Source organism: Oncorhynchus nerka, linkage group LG23 (genome assembly GCF_034236695.1).
Source record: "Oncorhynchus nerka isolate Pitt River linkage group LG23, Oner_Uvic_2.0, whole genome shotgun sequence".
Classification (NCBI taxonomy): Eukaryota; Metazoa; Chordata; class Actinopteri; order Salmoniformes; family Salmonidae; genus Oncorhynchus; species Oncorhynchus nerka.
The window spans coordinates 50,221,373-50,240,892 of NC_088418.1; the positions used below are offsets into that span (position 1 = coordinate 50,221,373).

The 19,520-nt window shown below is 46.6% G+C and overlaps 1 protein-coding gene across 3 annotated transcripts; it reads left to right on the forward strand.

Moving 5' to 3' along the window:
• Positions 1 to 1,366: 1,366 nt before the first annotated feature.
• Positions 1,367 to 17,623, forward strand: LOC115107003 (importin-8-like). Of its 3 annotated transcripts, none has more exons than XM_029630306.2 (25): positions 1,368 to 1,546; positions 2,978 to 3,059; positions 3,331 to 3,487; positions 3,740 to 3,898; positions 4,149 to 4,305; positions 4,419 to 4,508; positions 4,626 to 4,720; positions 4,852 to 4,936; positions 5,159 to 5,293; positions 6,110 to 6,209; positions 6,349 to 6,425; positions 6,566 to 6,682; positions 6,780 to 6,869; positions 7,322 to 7,487; positions 7,567 to 7,727; positions 8,060 to 8,185; positions 9,096 to 9,171; positions 9,721 to 9,846; positions 10,018 to 10,115; positions 10,196 to 10,291; positions 10,559 to 10,779; positions 15,300 to 15,502; positions 16,101 to 16,316; positions 16,460 to 16,589; positions 16,899 to 17,623. In XM_029630306.2, coding segments are annotated over exons 1-25 (3,048 nt in total). In that variant the 5' UTR covers positions 1,368 to 1,462; the 3' UTR covers positions 16,900 to 17,623. The 3 variants fall into 3 exon arrangements, with proteins under 3 accessions (XP_064864274.1, XP_029486166.1, XP_029486168.1); XM_029630308.2 differs by having other exon boundaries at positions 9,096 to 9,162; XM_065008202.1 differs by lacking the exon at positions 16,899 to 17,623 and having other exon boundaries at positions 1,367 to 1,546; positions 16,460 to 16,593.
• Positions 17,624 to 19,520: the final 1,897 nt, after the last annotated feature.

Genomic DNA, 19,520 nt, shown 5'->3' on the forward strand with positions numbered 1-19,520 from the left:
CACAAAATTGGAGAGAAATAAGCTTTTTGTGCATATGGAACATTTCTGCAATCTTTTATTTCAGCTCATGAAACACAGGACCAACACTACATGTTGCGTTTAAATTTTTGTTTTGAATATTTTTTCAGTCATTCGTGGGCAGTTTTGAATAAGAAATACAAATAAGCATTGGATATGAAATGCTCCAGAAATCAAATATAATTTTTGACATTTTAGTATTGTGGACATGCTAGGCAACTCATAAACACATCATATTTTCTAGAGTAAGATGATGGCAAGAGTCTTCAACCAGTAGGCATAAACCACCTGAATATTGATATTCATTCGATTTCTCTTGAAGGTTTGGTGATTTTGAGAAATGAATTGTTATAACAAGAACATTTTCAAACACCCAGCACTTGGTAAATATGGATCAGGGTTGGCCAACCCTCCTGAAGAGCAAGCATGATTTTATTCCAGCCCTTCTTAAAGTGATAGTTCGCCCAAATTACAAAATGTTTGTGTCCTTACCTTGAAAGCAGTCTATGGACAAGGAGACTGCAATCTATGATTTGGTTACCCACTGCCATCAACCATTAAAATGTCCTGGCCAAATTCTTGGTGTAGTGGAAACACTGTTCAGGGGTAGAACAACAGTAGAACAACAGATTTTTACCTTGTCAGCTAATGGATTCAATCCAGCAACTTTTTGGTTACTAGTCTGATGCTCTAACCACTAGGGTACCTGCCGCAGCCATAGAAGCACAGTGACATGCCTCAATGCAGTCATATTGGTTCGTTATTGGATGTGTGGCTTTCAATTGGCTCTTTTTGGCAACACATCCTGTGAGTTCATTTGATCTGTCATATTTCATCAAATCGGACTAACTCAGTGCACTGCTTGCTATGAATTATATATGATGGTGTTTGCATGTTTATGTAAAAAGACTAATGGCCTGTTTGGAACACAGACAAGTAAAGAGCAGTTTTTGTTGTTGTTACTCAATCTGATTTAGTGGGCCATGGCTCCCCATTGGGCCCACCCTGGCCATGGCTCCCCATTGGGCCCACCCTGGCCATGGCTCCCCATTGGGCCCACCCTGGCCATGGCTCCCCATTGGGCCCACCCTGGCCATGGCTCCCCATTGGGCCCACCTTGGCCTACGCCTCTGGTTAAGAAACATCATGTCAAATCTAAGGTTACCACAAATGATTGTGACAGCAGGGATATTTTCAGTCATGACCACTCCAGGTCTTAAGGTGGCAGTAAAAACGAATCTCTGCACTGTAAATACCTATTACAGAGAGAAGAAGAAAGAAGGGCTATCGTAAATCGCCACTATTTACATTGCTTTGCGTCCACCGCCTGCTGATTGCCGGTAAAATGGGGCAGGGCTAGGGCAGTTCCGTAACGCTTTGCCGAATTTGGAGCAGTTCATAAATGTGATTGTGAAACATAGCAATTACCGCTCGATTAGACACTATGGATCCCAATCGGATAATTCAAGCACTGAAAGGGACGATAGATCCCAACCTTCGGATAGCGGCTGAAAACGAACTCAATCAGGTGGGTGAATGGCCAAAATAACTTTGTTGTTTTTGTTATTCGGGCAGCATGAACCCATTTCCAGAAAGGGTTGTCCGTGTTTATGTTTTGGATCGCAATAAGGCCATGTTTCGGGATCAATGATTTGTCGTTCTATAACGTATATGTGCATCTCTCTGTTTATTTTGTAGGACACGAAACTGTAGTTTGACATTTAATGTAACTTCCGACACAAACTGTTGCACCGGAGAACAATAGAATTTTGAGGCAGTGTGCGCACACTGTGCAGCAGTCCAGAGATGTGGCTGTTCGTGAAACAATCTAGCTAGCAAGTGTCCGATTGGATTGTAATTGTAGACATCATGCGCGAGTTGAAACATTGTAACAATTGCAGCAATTTCAGCCAGCGATAGTAAAAGTTTACAATTCTGAAGGGATTTGACCGGTGAATTCGCCCGAATCGCTCTTTCATCCAAAACCAAATCTAAATGCGATAGACAAATGCATCTTAACGGGTCAATCTGCAATTGCTGCATCTATTTTTCGACTATAAATTCATCATATGTACCTATTGATTCGTGAAGAATCTCCCGAGTTTAGTTCCACTCTCCCACCCCATCAGAATCCAAAATATAAACTTGTTTCACTCTGTTTGTAATCAAAGGGAAATGTAAACAAACTCTATAGCCTCGTGTTTATTTCATGGATGGTCAGGCCTTGCATCCATAGCTCTGTCTATGAATTTAAGAGTAGTTCATTTTCTTCAGCCACTTCCTCAGCTTTTTACTGAATTAGGGGCGGGCAGAACGCTGTGTTAGTTGAAAGATGTGTGACATAAGGCTTGTAGCATATGCAGGCCTAGGTCATGATTGCATCACTGAGAATAACTACATCTGCAATAGGGCTGCACTGCCTTGACTTTACATAATGTCCACTTCAGTAGGTTTACACTAATCAGGACAAAAGATTGGTGTGTCTGTGTGAAATGCCTGTCAGTGATGCAACCAAGTGACATTAGGGGCATTTGCTGGAGACAGAATGCTGACTGTTCTGCAGCAGGTGAGCAGTTTTGACAGGCAGAGGAGGAGGAGGGATAGAGGGAGATGGTGAGGGAAAGAGAAAGCGTTCGGTAGAAAATATCCCTCCTTTTTGAAATTGTTGGTTGCTGGTTATATCTTTGACAGACCATGGCTTATTCTACTACCTTAAATCTGATAACTGGTCTGGGAGCGAGCGAATAAGCTACATGCTTCACCTGTTGTGTATTTTCCTTGTTCTTCAGTCAGTACTGACCTCAACAAACAACCTGGGAATCCATCTCCTTACACTCCGCTGTGTCACTATAAAGCTGTTTTGACCCCTGTGCTCACGGTGTGCTGTAGATGTCAAAGTGGTCAGGCGCTTGACTATATGTGGTCCGATTTGGGTTGAGTCTTATCTTGTGTGTTCCAGTCGTACAAGATCATCAACTTCGCCCCCACTCTGCTCCAGATCATTGTGTCTGAACAGGTGGAGTTCCCTGTTCGCCAAGCAGGTAAGAACCCTGCCCCAGAACATGACATAAAGACCTGCATCTGGCTGTTTTTAAAACATCACTGGACCAATGCAACAGCTATAAACAACACTGATAATAGCCTCACTTTGGGCCGGTGTCCCGGACACAGATTGAGCCTCCTGGACAGAAGTCACTTTCAATGGAGATTCTTCATCAAGCTGGCATTTTAGCTGCCACGTGAATGAATGAATTGTAAGGTAGAATTGTGTCAGTCTTGCCAGTCTGAGTGATGTATATCTCTGTGCGCCAGCGGCCATCTACCTAAAGAACATGGTGAGCCAGTACTGGCAGGACCGCGAGCCCTCTCTAGGGGAGGTGGTGTTCCCCTTCAACATCCACGAGAACGACCGCACGCAGATCAGAGACAACATCGTGGAGGCCATCATCCAGTGTCCCGAGTCCATCCGGTGGGTCCTGCTGTCCTAACCTCCTTTACCTCCCTTAACCCACTCACCCTTACCTCTTAGCCTGATACTCAGGGCAGGTGGTGCCGTGCTCCGGTCCCCTGCTCTGCTCTACCAAGAGCCTTTGAAATTGTGTCACTTGACTGAATAGGTGACTACAAGTGCCCAATGAAGAGCGATGGGAGGATAATTTAGTGATGGCATGTTAGAGAAAGAATACAATGCTGATGTATGTGTGTGTATTCTCTCTCCCAGGGCCCAGTTGACAGTGTGTTTGCGAGCCATCATAAAGCACGACTTCCCTGGGCGCTGGACGGCCATAGTGGATAAGATCGGCCTGTATCTGCAGTCTCAGAACAGTGGCAGCTGGTACGGCAGCCTGCTGGCCCTCTACCAGCTGGTCAAGACCTACGAGTGAGTCAACCACCCGAGGATCACTTACTGGTGATCAAGTCATAACGATGCTGTATTTTGAGACACCATTTTTTAGTCCGAGTTTAGTAGTTCTAGTGTATAAGCTGAGTGACATAAATGATTATTCCATTTACACTTTTCACTCATTGCACCCAGCTTGTTGTCGATGATATCACATCTGCGTGCCGTCTCATGCTGATGTGCTGTGTGTGTCTGTGTCTATGTCTATGTCTATGTCTGTGTGTGTCAGGTATAAGAAGGCGGAGGAGAGGGATCCGTTGCTAGCAGCCATGCAGATCTTCCTGCCCCGTATACAGCAGCTCGTCACCCAGCTACTGCCTGACGGCACCATCTTCTCTGTCCTCATACAGAAACAGATCCTCAAGATCTTCCACGCACTCGTACAGGTGAGAGAAGGGACTGTGTGTGTGACTGACTGACTGTGCGCTAACTGCATGTGGCGTGCGTGTGCACGTTTGTGTGATACTAATACCAGTGTGTGTCTATTCTGCTCCTACAGTACTCCCTGCCTCTCCAGCTGATTAATAACACAGTCATTACTCATTGGATGGAGATCCTCAGAGCTGTTATGGACAGAGATGTCCCCCCAGTAAGGTTTATTTCATCCTTCTTCATTGTGTAGACCTTCTGCAAATTCCTCTACCTATGTTTTTTTTATTGAAGGGGAGTAACGAACCTCGTGTGTGTGTGTGTGTGTGGTTGCTAGGAGACGTTGGAAGTGGATGAGGACGACCGTCCTGACTTGGTGTGGTGGAAGAGTAAGAAGTGGGCCCTACACATCATCACCAGACTGTTCGAGAGGTGAGGGGACACGGAAGATGTATTTGTGTGTTGATGAATTTGGATGTATGTTGATGTGAATATGTTTGTGTGTTTGTGGATCGTAGCCTTTCTTTTCAGTCTAACCATGTTCTTCTATACTTGCGTGGCAGGTACGGAAGCCCAGGCAACGTGACAAAGGAGTACTTTGAGTTTGCAGACTTTTTCTTGAAGACGTACGCTGTAGGGATCCAACAGGTAAGAGTTTGCAGACTTTTTCTTTAAGACGTACGCTGTAGGGATCCAACAGGTAAGAGTTTGTAACACTCTAAATATGACATCAAACCTTGAATGTATATATGTCTGTTGTCCACATCTACCAATGTTGATGTATGTGTGTACATGAGCAGCGGTAGTCTTCTGTTAAAGTCTGACCCCATACGATCTGGTGTGACCTCGTCTCTGGGTGGTCTCCTTCAGGTCCTGTTGAAGGTGCTGGACCAACACCGACAGAAGCAGTATGTCACGCCTCACGTTCTCCAGAAATCTCTTAACTACCTGAACCAGGGCCTGTCTCACTCCCTCACCTGGAAACACATGAAGCCACACATGCAGGTGGGTCACACACACACACACACACACACACACACACACACACACACACACACACACACACACACTTTCTCTGAATGACCTGAACCATGGCCTGTCTCACTCCCTCACCTGGAAACACATAAAGCCACACATGCAGGTGGGTCACTCACTCACACACACACACACACACTCACTTTCTCTGAATGACCTGAACCATGGCCTGTCTCACTCCCTCACCTGGAAACACATAAAGCCACACATGCAGGTGGGTCACACACACATACACACACACACACACACTTTCTCTGAACGACCTGAACCATGGCCTGTCTCACTCCCTCACCTGGAAACACATAAAGCCACACATGCAGGTGGGTCACACACACACACACACACACACACACACACTTTCTCTGAACGACCTGAACCATGGCCTGTCTCACTCCCTCACCTGGAAACACATAAAGCCACACATGCAGGTGGGTCATACAGACACCACTACACCTGTATCCCTGTGACATGTAAATAATAATGGATTTGATATATATATATATATATATATATATAGCGCTTCTCCATCACAAATGTGGGATTGTGTGTGAAATTACACCTTGTTATACCGTTGTTATGTTTGTTATAAGGTTGTGACATTACACTTTGGATTGAGTTACAGTATGTAACTTTGATTAATCTTAATGTCAGCATTTAAATCCACTGTTTTATATACTTAGTAATTGATCTAATCTGAATACTGCTATGATTCTAAAAACTATGTTGCAATTCCACTTCTAGTAGTTAGTAGTTAACCTGAACGTGTGTGTACTGTGTGTTCCACAGACCATCAGCCAAGAGGTGATCTTCCCTCTAATGTGTTACAAAGACGAGGATGAGAAACTGTGGCAGGAGGATCCATACGAGTACATCCGCATGAAGTTCAGTGAGTACACACGTTCTGTAACTCAATCCGTTAGTAGTTACGGAGGTAGTGGGACATTGTATGGTCTGTATACACAGGCTTCCATAGAATAGAGATACAGTGAATTGTGAGCTTGGCTGGGTTTCTTTCTCTGTTCCAGATGTGTATGATGACCATGCCCTCCCTGCCACTGCCGCCCAGAGCCTCCTGTGTAAAGCAGCCCGCAAGAGGAAGGAGGTGAGTGGAGAACCACACTAGAACCTAACAAAAACTACCCAACAGTCCTAAATAGCTTATTTTCCTAATTTCCTTTCCTTAACTGAGTCTTTGCTGATATGACTTTCATCACTGCTCTGTCCCCTCCCCCCTCTTCCCAGGTTCTTCCCCAGATGATGGAGTTCTGCCACCAGATCATGATGGAGCCCTCTGCTGACCCCCGCAGGAAGGATGGGGCGCTGCACGTCATCGGCTCACTGGCCGAACTCCTACTGAAGGTCAGCAGTGTGTGTGTCTCTGTACTTTCTCCTCTTGTTTTATGGCCTGTTTAGTCTATCTGTGACTGAGTCTTCTCTTCCTGTTGTCGTCCTGTAGAAGCGGGTGTACAGGGAGCAGATGGAGCTGATGTTACAGAACTATGTGTTCCCTCTACTCAACTCCCCTCTGGGATACCTCCGGGCTAGGGTGAGAGAGAGACACACACACACACACACACACGCAGCGCGCTTTCACTCCAAGGTCCCTCTAACCCAACTCTTCTCATGGAGCTGAGAATGGGTGTGTAAGAACATGTGTGAGTGTGTTTGCAGTTCTTCAATATTTAAAATGGCTCCTTCCCTCTTTAAATCTACAGTCCTGTTGGGTGCTACATTCCATACAGTCCCATCCATGTGAGTCAGAATGGTCTGTCAGTCCTGTTTTATATAGACTAAACATCCCCCTCCCTGCATTTCTTTACCCTCATCACCCCTGCTCTTTTACTTACTGGCCACCTTCGGGCAGGTGAACGTGTTGGGAAGCACTACTGCACATTTTGGTGACTGGAAGTGGATAGTGCTGATTTGTACATGATGTGGATAGGCTCCAAACTGATAGCGATGCCCATCCATAGATTGTAACCCTGTGTTTGTCCTCAGTCGTGCTGGGTGCTGCATTCGTTCAGCCCGCTGCGTTTCCATAACGAGTTGGTCCTGAGGAATGCGGTGGAGCTGGTCAAACAGGGCCTCATAGCAGACAAGGAGATGCCCGTCAAGGTGGAGGCTGCTATCGCCTTGCAGACACTGGTCAGCAACCAGGAGCAAGGTCTGAGGTTCACACACATGCATGGACACACACACACACACACACACACACACTGAACCCTCTCTCTCCCTCTCTTTAGCTAAGGTCTACATCAGGCCCTACATCCGGCCTGTCATGCAGGAGCTGCTCCACGTCATCAAGGAGACGGAGAACGATGACCTCACTAACGTCATTCAAAAGATGATCTGCGAGTACAACCAGGAAGTGGCTGTCATCGCCGTTGACATGACCCAGAACCTGGTACGCCTCCACTGTCTTGCTCTACTGGTTAACTGTGTGTGTGTGTGTGTGTACAGGCGTCCGCATTTGTTTCTTGAGGCAAGCCAAAGTCGATAGCGGACTGCACCAAACATCTTCGTGAGATGTGAAATTGCGTGACTAAGATCTCCTAGGCATGCCATTTTTTTAGTTAGATTAATTCTGACTGTTTTGGCTGCGGTGTCTCAAGACGGACAAACAGTACTATTGTCGCTTTTTTTTTCTTGTTTTTCAAGCAAAGGTCATTTTAAGCCAGCACAGCCAAACCGAAGCATGCGAAAGCCTTAACAACGCCTGCATATGTGTGTCTCCAGGCCGAGATCTTCACCAAGGTGCTACAGAGTGAAGAGTATGAGGAGAGTGAAGACAAGACGGTGATGGCTCTGGGGATCCTCAGCACCATAGACACCATACTCACTGTTATGGAGGACCACAAGGAGGTGAGACAGACACTGGATACTCACTCACACATTCTACAGATGTACACACACACTCACCCTATTCCGAATCGAGTCCTCTGGAGCTCCAGTTGAATGTGTGATGATTGGTGATTGATTTGCTCCCTCTCCCCTGCTTTGTGTGAACACACAGTGTTATTGAGCATGGGGTGAATGTTATGTCAGACTAGGGCTGTGACGGTCATGTCATTTTGCGTGACTGTAATTGTCCTGCCAAATGACTGCTCACCGTAATAACGTAATAACTGTTTGATCTTTTACGCATATTTGTTCCTCTCCGCTCCTGATTGCATGTGCCGCCATAGAAATAGAATGAATAGAACGGGCGTCCCCATTCAAGTCAATGATGGCATAATGGGGGTACTGGCAGCCATTGCTAGTGTACCCATAGAAGTAAAAACAGGAAGTGTTTAACCATCAACACGTGCTGTGATTTGTTGATTCACCTCCACTGACATTACACAAAATACATACCATTGCATGAGCCACATCAGTTATCATTTGAATGAACAAATTACATTTCGGGCAAGGAGCATCAAAGTTTCACAACGTTGTTAAGAGTCCACGTTACCACGGGAAACGCTCAACCGCGGGAATGCCCTGGCGTCCAGTCTTCAGCCGGCTGTTCGTTCCACTTTCTTTTCTTTTTTTCTTCCCCATTTTACGGTTATGACTTATTTTCATGGAGGTCTTCATCCGTAACCGTCGGTTATACGGTAATTGTGCCAGCCCTATGTCAGACCGATATTAGCCTGGGATCAATAGATGATCTTTGACCTTTTGATATCACTTTCTCTTTCTGCCTGTATCTTTCCTCTCTCACCCTCTTGACTGCCTCTCGTTCTTTCGTTATCGTGTTCTCTCTCTTCCCCTCTCTCCATCTCTCTCTCAGATCACTCAGCAGTTGGAGGGCATCTGTTTGCAGGTGATAGGCCTGGTGCTGCAGAAGCCCATCATAGGTATGGCAGGTGTGTGTGCTCACGTCACTCTGTTTTTGTGTGTACACACATACTCATTTGTTTGCTATGTGTGTCTATTCCTCTCTGTGACCTTTTGTGTGTGTGTGTGCTTTTCACACACACCTCACACAATAACCATATTCATCTCACTTCCCTGTTCCAGTGAGCCACCCCCCTCTTTTGTATAACACCTTGTCCATTTCCGTCTCACAATGAACACTGTCTAACTGTCAAAAGCTGTTCACCTTGCACTTCCCAAATCCCAGATGACCAGGCACCATTCATGCCTGTAATTGGCTCGTGTGTGTGTGTTTCTGGGTGTGTAATCCCATCTGTGGTGTGTGTGTGTGTGTGTGTGTGTGTCTGTATCACCTCTGTGCTGTGTGTGTGTGTAAGGAGAGAATACAGCTCTATGTTAATGAATGGATTATGTGATAACCTGTTATAATGAGAGTTTCCTTCAGGACGAGTGGAGGGGTCACTGTGGAAGATTATTTATCTCTCAAAGGGAAACATCAATTCGATGATCTGTTTCCTCCTCTTCTCCCTCCCCTCCAGAGTTCTACGAGGAGATTCTGTCCCTGGCGTTTGGGTTGACCTGCCAGACCATCTCCCCTCAGATGTGGCAGCTACTGGTGGTTCTTTACGGGGTCTTCCAGCACGACTGCTTTGACTACTTCACGGGTACAGTACTGAGTCACTGGTCAACAGTCACCTGTCTGTTAGTGATAATATTGGGCTTACACACCTGTCTAGATGAACATTGAATATCACAGTGAATGTAATGTTGAATTGCATGATGGTGACGCTGATGCTCGCCCAACACGATGATGATCTCGGTCTGGTCTCTTTCAGATATGATGCCTCTTTTGCACAACTACGTTACCGTGGATACAGACACGCTCCTGTCCAACCCCAAATACTTAGAGGTCATATACACCATGTGCAAAAAGGTGTGTGTGTGTGTATGTGTATGTGTTCAGGTAGAGTTTGATGAAGTGTCCCATGTTGACCTTTGACTCCTGTGCTGTAGGTGCTGACCAGTGATGCAGGTGAGGATGCAGAGTGTCACGCTGCTAAGCTGCTAGAGGTCATCGTCCTCCAGTGTCGGGGGAGGGGCATCGACCAGGTGAGAATGACCGCGAAGACTTCTGGGTAGTATTTAAGGGTAGACGTGGTCCCAGTTCAGCCCAAACCAGTTCGCTTTCCCTTCCCACACCCTGAATCTCCCGTTAGGAGGGATGATTGCTATCAATATTGTATTGATTCTTCTCTCTCAGCCCCATGTTATCTGCCACAGTTTTAATGATCTTCCTGTAAATGTCAGACAGATATTACCCAGTCAACAATAGCTATCTCTTGTTCTCTCTCTTTCTCACTCCCTCTTCCCCTCCAGTGTATCCCATTGTTCGTGGAGGCTGTGTTGGAGCGGCTAACCAGAGGTGTGAAGTCCAGTGAGCTGAGGACCATGTGTCTGCAGGTGGCCATCGCTGCTCTCTACTACAACCCAGCCCTGCTCATCCACACGCTGGACAACATGCACTTCCCCCACACCCCACAGCCCATCACCGCTCACTTCATCAACCAGTGGATGAATGACACTGAGTTCTTCCTGGGGTAAGTGTATAAACTAAGCCATACGCCTGTCGTGTCTTTGGCTATGCCGGATTAAGTGATATGCTATTCTATAAAATCCTTTATCCGTAATTAATATTACCTGATTGAGCTCATCATGTAAATGTAATTAACTAGAGAGTCGGGGCACCACAAAATAATATTTATAGATCTGTTATCTTCCGAATAAACTCTTAAAGACCTAGTAATATTTTACATCCATAGCAGTCAATATTAATCGTCATCTTAATTCAGTTTCATCTGAAAGTTGTAAATTCTTGGTTATCTTCAAGAACCCTGGCTAACAAGTTGAGTCAGCGATACAAAATTGGGTTTAATTATTTATTTATTAAATACCTAACTAATCACACAGAATTACATATACACAGAATGAATTATACCTTGATTACAAATGACGTCATAAAGGAAAACGTTCCTAGCGGGCGGAACAGATATGACAGCTGGTTACACAAAAGAAAAGGGGCTGTTGTAGTAACGTCGTTGTGTGGTAGACGGGATACTCTGTCTGTTCTTTCCTAGCCTACGTTTGCAGCTGCTGTTGCTAACTCAACGGCTAGGAGGTATCACTTCTGTAGTGAATAAGAGTTCAATGTTCATACCATTCGCAACCAAAGCTCACGCTGAGGTTGGCTACGTTCTGTAGTTATCAAATCAAATCAAATTTTATTTGTCACATACACATGGTTAGCAGATGTTAATGCGAGTGTAGCGAAATGCTTGTGCTTCTAGTTCCGACAATGCAGTGATAACCAACAAGTAATCTAACTAACAATTCCAAAACTACTGTCTTATACACAGTGTAAGGGGATAAAGAATATGTACATAAGGATATATGAATGAGTGATGGTACAGAGCAGCATACAGTAGATGGTTGTTCCACTGGATGTCATAAGGTGAAAGCACCAATTTGTAAGTCGCTCTGGATAAGAGCGTCTGCTAAATGACTTAAATGTAAATGTAATGTATCGAGTACAGTGTATAAGTATGAGATGAGTATGTAGACAAAGTAAACAAAGTGGCATAGTTAAAGTGGCTAGTGATACATGTATTACATAAGGATGCAGTCGATGATGTAGAGTACAGTATATACGTATGCATATGAGATGAATAATGTAGGGTAAGTAACATTATATAAGGTAGCATTGTTTAAAGTGGCTAGTGATATATTTACATAATTTCCCATCAATTCCCATTATTAAAGTGGCTGGAGTTGGGTCAGTGTCAATGACAGTGTGTTGGCAACAGCCACTCAATGTTAGTGGTGGCTGTTTAACAGTCTGATGGCCTTGAGATAGAAGCTGTTTTTCAGTCTCTCGGTCCCAGCTTTGATGCACCTGTACTGACCTCGCCTTCTGGATGATAGCGGGGTGAACAGGCAGTGGTTCGGGTGGTTGATGTCCTTGATGATCTTTATGGCCTTCCTGTAACATCGGGTGGTGTAGGTGTCCTGGAGGGCAGGTAGTTTGCCCCGGTGATGCGTTGTGCAGACCTCACTACCCTCTGGAGAGCCTTACGGTTGAGGGCGGAGCAGTTGCCGTACCAGGCGGTGATACAGCCCGCCAGGATGCTCTCGATTGTGCATCTGTAGAAGTTTGTGAGTGCTTTTGGTGACAAGCCAAATTTCTTCAGCCTCCTGAGGTTGAAGAGGCGCTGCTGCGCCTTCTTCACGACGCTGTCAGTGTGAGTGGACCAATTCAGTTTGTCTGTGATGTGTATGCCGAGGAACTTAAACTTGCTACCCTCTCCACTACTGTTCCATCGATGTGGATAGGGGGTGTTCCCTCTGCTGTTTCCTGAAGTCCACAATCATCTCCTTAGTTTTGTTGACGTTGAGTGTGAGGTTATTTTCCTGACACCACACTCCGAGGGCCCTCACCTCCTCCCTGTAGGCCGTCTCGTCGTTGTTGGTAATCAAGCCTACCACTGTTGTGTCGTCCGCAAACTTGATGATTGAGTTGGAGGCGTGCGTGGCCACGCAGTCGTGGGTGAACAGGGAGTACAGGAGAGGGCTCAGAACGCACCCTTGTGGGGCCCCCGTGTTGAGGATCAGCGGGAGGAGATGTTGTTGCCTACCCTCACCACCTGGGGGCGGCCCGTCAGGAAGTCCAGTACCCAGTTGCACAGGGCGGGGTCGAGACCCAGGGTCTCGAGCTTGATGACGAGCTTGGAGGGTACTATGGTGTTGAATGCCGAGCTGTAGTCGATGAACAGCATTCTCACATAGGTATTCCTCTTGTCCAGGTGGGTTAGGGCAGTGTGCAGTGTGGTTGAGATTGCATCGTCTGTGGACCTATTTGGGCGGTAAGCAAATTGGAGTGGGTCTAGGGTGTCAGGTAGGGTGGAGGTGATATGGTCCTTGACTAGTCTCTCAAAGCACTTCATGATGACGGAAGTGAGTGCTACGGGCGGTAGTCGTTTAGCTCAGTTACCTTAGCTTTCTTGGGAACAGGAACAATGGTGGCCCTCTTGAAGCATGTGGGAACAGCAGACTGGTATAGGGATTGATTGAATATGTCCGTAAACACACCGGCCAGCTGGTCTGCGCATGCTCTGAGGGCGCGGCTGGGGATGCCGTCTGGGCCTGCAGCCTTGCGAGGGTTAACACGTTTAAATGTCTTACTCACCTCCGCTGCAGTGAAGGAGAGACCGCATGTTTTCGTTGCAGGCCGTGTCAGTGGCACTGTATTGTCCTCAAAGCGGGCAAAAAAGTTGTTTAGTCTGCCTGGGAGCAAGACATCCTGGTCCGTGACTGGGCTGGGTTTCTTCTTGTAGTCCGTGATTGACTGTAGACCCTGCCACATGCCTCTTGTGTCTGAGCCGTTGAATTGAGATTCTACTTTGTCTCTGTACTGACGCTTAGCTTGTTTAATAGCCTTGCGGAGGGAATAGCTGCACTGTTTGTATTCGGTCATGTTGCCAGACACCTTGCCCTGATTAAAAGCAGTGGTTCGCGCTTTCAGTTTCACGCGAATGCTGCCATCAATCCACGGTTTCTGGTTAGGGAATGTTTTTATCGTTGCTATGGGAACGACATCTTCAACGCACGTTCTAATGAACTCGCACACCGAATCAGCGTATTCGTCAATATTTTGTTTTGTTTTTTTGTTTCTGTCGGCGCGATGCGTGGAGAAACCCATTGGCTGCACCGCATCGGATAGCGTCTTCCCATAAAGCCATGTTTCCGTGAAGCAGAGAACGTTGCAGTCTCTGATGTCCCTCTGGAATGCTACCCTTGCTCGGATTTCATCAACCTTGTTGTCAAGAGACTGGACATTGGCAAGAAGAATGCTGGGGAGTGGTGCGCGATGTGCCCTTGTCCTGAGTCTGACCAGAAGACCACTACGTTTCCCTCTTTTTCGGAGTCGTTTCCTTGGGTCGCTGCATGCGATCCATTCCGTTGTCCTGTTTGTAAGGCAGAACACAGGATCCGCGTCGCGGAAAACATATTCTTGGTCGTACTGATGGTGAGTTGACGCTGATCTTATATTCAGTAGTTCTTCTCGACTGTATGTAATGAAACCTAAGATGACCTGGGGTACTAATGTAAGAAATAACACGTAAAAAAAAACAAAAAACTGCATAGTTTCCTAGGAACGCGAAGCGAGGCGGCCATCTCTGTCGGCGCCGGAGATGGCCGGGGGCCAATATGGCCGGTATTATCTGAACCATTCTGACATCGGACCGTCGACCTCACATCCTCGGAACGGGAGGTTACATTGTCGTCAAGGCTTTATATAGGAAGGCGAGAAGGTTGTGTCTAAAAAGTTTTATAACCCATGTCTCTTCACAGGGGCGGGCCACTGATTGAGCAGAGCCCTAACCTTATGAAAACCCAAATCTCTTATTTGGAAGCTCTTATCTTACATCTAATCTTTTCACCAATAATTTTATATTCAAACATTTAAATTGAACAACAATTCCATGTGAATTGATAACTCTGATGTGTAGACTTTCCACTGTAGAGTTTATGTCATCCTATCATTGATGAGAATGTCTCAGATGACAACCGAACTGACATCATATTCATTAACTACCACCGCATATGTTCAATTGGTCGGATTACCAGAATATAGTTAATTTCCCCCCACCTTCTGACGTTCCCAGAATCTCTATGTTAACCAAGGGTTTTGTAAATGTCACATCAGTAGGGTAGAGCGAGGTAAAGGGGGGAAGAGGTATTTATGACTGTCATAAACCTACCACCAGGCCAACGTCATGACACGCCCTACATCCTATGCCATATACACAACCCACTATAAAGTACACAGTGGCTAAACAACGTGCCCTAAACCATGATGCCTAAATACTACTAGACCCATACTGTATACAGTCAACTTCATCAACTATATTGTTAGCCATCACTGAGTCAAACTGGTCTTCCTATAGCAGTGTAAAACATATGGGATATACAGTATTTATACCTACTACACTATACATGATTTATTCACCACCTACCTGTAGTTCATTCTCTCTCTCCCTCCCTCCACTCTTCCCTCTCCCAGGCTCCATGACCGTAAGATGTGTATCATCGGATTGAGTGTTCTGATGGAGCTACCCTCCAGGCCAGTGGTGGTCGAAGGGGTAGCGGCTCAGATCGTCCCCAGCGTCCTGCTCCTGTTCCTGGGTCTCAAACACCTGTACTCCTCCCGCCTCAACAAGCCAGACCTACTGGCCTGCACTGGGGTACCTGAGGAGGACCAGAACGGTGAGAGGAGGAAAACGGGCGGCAGAGGAGGAGAGGAGGCAGGAGAAATGAGAGAGGAATGGAGAGAGAAGGCAAGAGAGGAGGAGAGAAAGGGAATGGCGAGTTGCTAATACTGTTGAGTCAAACCTTCTGTTTGGAAGCCATGGGGTAGGGCCAGGGATGATGTCAATGGTAGAAGATTAAGATTAGCCCTAGCTATGGATGTGGTAGGAATCAGTCCTCAGCTGATCACGCGTGTTGCTTTACACATCTATGGCCAGGTTTCAACACCTCTCTCTCTCTCTCTCGCTTGACTTCTCACTCTGAATACAGGTCATATTAGTTGCACTACATTGCCCTACATGCCGCAGGGCAGCTGTGCTGGCATTCCTCAGTCAAGTGTAAAGAACGGCAGGGTACAGGGGACGTTAGGATGAAGGAAATTGTTATGTATGTTAGCTAAGCAGCTGTTACTGTAATTGGGTATATTAAAACGGCATTAAGAAAAAAATGTGCCTTTCAAAAAAGGTAAAAGGGTCATTTCTTTCTATTCATTCTGTTTTTCTATGTGTTTGTGATTCGCTGCGTCTGTCTGTCTGCATGTGTGTTGCGTCCACAGAGGAGATCCCCAGTGATGAGGATGAGGTGAATGCAAACCGTAACACCACGATGCAACAGCAGACCTGCACACCCGTAGGCCACGAGGACGATGAGGAGGATGAAGACTACTGGGATGAAGAGGGGCTGGAGGGGACACCCCTGGAGGAGTACAACACGCCCCTGGACTTTGACAATGGAGAGGACGAGTACCAGTTCTTCACCGCTGCCCTACTCAGTAAGCGGTTACACATCTACACACACCGACTCGCTCACAAACGCACACACAGCTACTTGTGCGCACACACACAGAGAAAAAAGGAATATGCATGCATACATGCCAGGCATCTAATTCCTTACTCTCTCCTGTGTGTACTATAGGGGTCCAGAACACTGACCAGCCTTGGTACCAGTCTCTGACCACGCCCCTCAGTGATGACCAGAAGAAACAGCTGCAGGAGATCTACAGCCTGTCCCAGCAGAGGAGGAGCACCGCCGCCAAGGGGCAATGGTGAGGCAGAAAAGAGGACCAATGGGGAGAGAGGGCCGGGGGCCAATGGGGAGAGAGGCCAGTGGGAAAGAGAAGAGGGCCATGGGCCAGTGGGGGGAGAGAGGACAGCGGGCCAATGAGTGGACAGAGGGCCAATGGGGGGGGAGAGAGGACAGAGGGCCAATGGGGGGGGAGCTGGTGAGGCTGAAGAATAAGGATGCAGGGTAGAAAATACAACATACAGTAAAAGGTTTTGATTTAAACATGTATTTTGACAAGCATGCTGTATTTTCCATTACGTTGAGTCGTAACACTGTCATGTTGTTTCAGAGCTGTAAGGGACATGGCTGGAGGCCTGGATGGAAGGAGGAGTAGCAGCAGAGTTCTGGCCTGATCTGAAGTGGATTTAAAACACACCAAGAACTGTTTCAGTCCAGATCAGACCAGATCTAACTAGACTTTACTGATCCCACCAAGACCGGGCCATCTAGATCCATAACTGAACTGGGTGGAGTGCCACCAGAGACTATAATACCAGGACTTTACACACTTTTCGGTTCACATCCCAGACCGTAATTGGACCACACCCACCCCAGAGAGAGAGAGTGTGTGTGTGTGAGAGATTCATGTCCTACTCTGTATCACTGACCAGCGAATTCATCTTCTAGTACAGTGCAGTCCTTGGGTCTGTGATTCTGTAACTGAGTGAATGTAAGTATTGTACACAAAATCCCTGTTTCTTTATAGCCTGGCTTTTGTATGGTCTTGAGAGGACTGGCCAGATGTCCTTGGTTGCCATGGCATCAATCAGAACCATGTGTCAGTTAGTCTGAACCAAGGCTGTGGTGCTAATGGACGGACAGACAGACGTGTTTGGGGTGAAAGGTTAAGGGTTAGGGGTCAGTGACCTTTGACCCACGGGGGGGTTCCTTTCACTCTGATGAAATGTAATAGGGGGCAAGATGCTGGGAGGAGAGCTTTTGTTTGTCTTTGTCTTGTTTTTATAACTGTTTTCATTTAACTTAAGAAAATCATAAACGTTCATGTAACATCTAGCCCAGTGCTCTTTCCTGTTATGTCACTAAAGTGAGTGTTTGTAGGTTTGTGCTCCTCTGCCTGCAGGTGCGTGTGGGGGTTAAGATTTTTATATTGATTTCGCACAGAGTACATGTGGATATTGCTGTAGCTGAAACTTTGCATCTTTGAACATCTCTTCCTGCTCTGTTGAATCAATACTAGGTCAGAGTTCACTGCTGCGATCAATCCTCATTTATAAAACATCCAGCCCAGTAACACACAGTTGGATTGAACAACTACTGTAACATTATGCAGGTTAACAGTATCAGCAGGAGTAAATATGTTTTCATTTACAGGCTTCTCTCGGGGCCCATGTTCAGATACTTTAAAAGGGATTCCTCCCTCCATGGTTCTGACACAAGACAGAGGGAATAACAGGGTGAAATCTGGCTTTCACCAGTCCACAAACTATCTGATACTTGGGTATCAAATTCAAATCACAGCTGGGAATCTCTCCATACCAGACAGTTCTTTCTCTCATGTCCCCAGCTGTCCAGAAAAATGTCCTCTGGAATGTTAGAGATGTCCAAATACCCCAGGGCTTCTTTCTGCGTTTTATAGTCCGTATTTGATTCTCTAGTGGAGTCAGAGGGCTCTGCTTGCAGGGTTGGGAGTCAGATCCTGATGTTTCAGATGGGACGCTTGGATGGGTTTTGGTAAAGCGACGGTGCTCTTGCTCTCTCTCTCCCTGTGTTAGTATTCTGTGTGTGTTCAGCTGCAGTTTGTATGTTCTAGCCCACTGCAGTTTGTACTGAAGACTGTGTGTGTGCGAGACAGTAAGGAGCAGCCAAGCGTTGAAGAGCTGTCGAACTCTGCGGGCGGTGAAACCAACATGGGGGGGTGAATGATGTTCTCCAACAAACACCCTCCCCCTCTCTCTCTTCATTTCTATTGGCCTGTATGACTGAGTGACCGTTTTCTGTAGGTGATGTTGCGTATTCCTGACAGTTCCAGGCCATGCTAGGATGCTGTTGCAGTAATTCATCTTCAGTCTCACACCAGTAGAGGTGAGAGAGAGCGGTATAGAGAGACCCAGTATAGAAGGTACCAGTTACAAAGAGTGATGCTGATCCCTGCGGGTGATTGTGTCAAAGTTTCAAATGTGGCCAATTATCCATGCCGATCTACACTCCCTTCAGTTAACTCTAGTCTACTGCCCTGGTAATAATCAAGGGGATTCTCTGGCCACTGTGTCCCAGTGAGGGTGTCTCTCCTCCAGCCTGCCTGGTGGCCTCTTCCCCTTGGGGAGCAGAGTGGAGGTAATGATGATGGCCATAGGCCGTGGTGTGCTGGGCAAAGCTAATCAGATCTGACTATGAGAAGGGAAAACAAGGCCAGAGTCGGAGAGAGAGACCTGACTGCCGTTCAGCAACCAAATAACCCATTTCCACAGACAGTTTAAAAAGTGAGCTGAAGTCCCCAGCTCACTATTGAGTGGAGTACTGTGATGTGTTTGCTCTCTGGGGCAGCTAACTGCCTGTTGTCTCTCTGCAGTGTGTGCCTCTGTCAGAATCACTTACCTGGATGGATGGGGGTAGGCAAAGTTCAGGTGAAGTGCATTTTGTGTCACGTGGTAGTTCCCTGCCCTTTATAGCCACCCAAAACACACACACACACACACACAGAGAACTCTCTCCTGTCGTTGTCTGTGTGTGTCCAGGGCACACAGGGGCTGTCTCCACATGCCAGTGAAGCTGAGAGATGCAGACTGACTAGCGCTGACTGTGGCTTTATCTCCGCTGTGTGAGTCAGAGGTCCCCAGACTCCACCACAGTTGGTGAGGAGTGGGAATAAATAAAGGTGTCAAGTTCCCCAGGCGCTGGTGTCGACTTGAGGGAGCATCCACAAACAGTGGAGCCTCCCTATGAAACTGGC

Coding starts and splice junctions, on each gene's coding strand:
- LOC115107003 (XM_065008202.1), top strand. CDS start 1,463: ATGGATCCCAATCGGATAATTCAAGCACTGAAAGGGACGATAGATCCC. Junction 3,060..3,330: donor GTTCCCTGTTCGCCAAGCAG/GTAAGAACCCTG, acceptor TCTGTGCGCCAG/CGGCCATCTACCTAAAGAAC. Junction 3,899..4,148: donor CAGCTGGTCAAGACCTACGA/GTGAGTCAACCA, acceptor TGTGTGTGTCAG/GTATAAGAAGGCGGAGGAGA.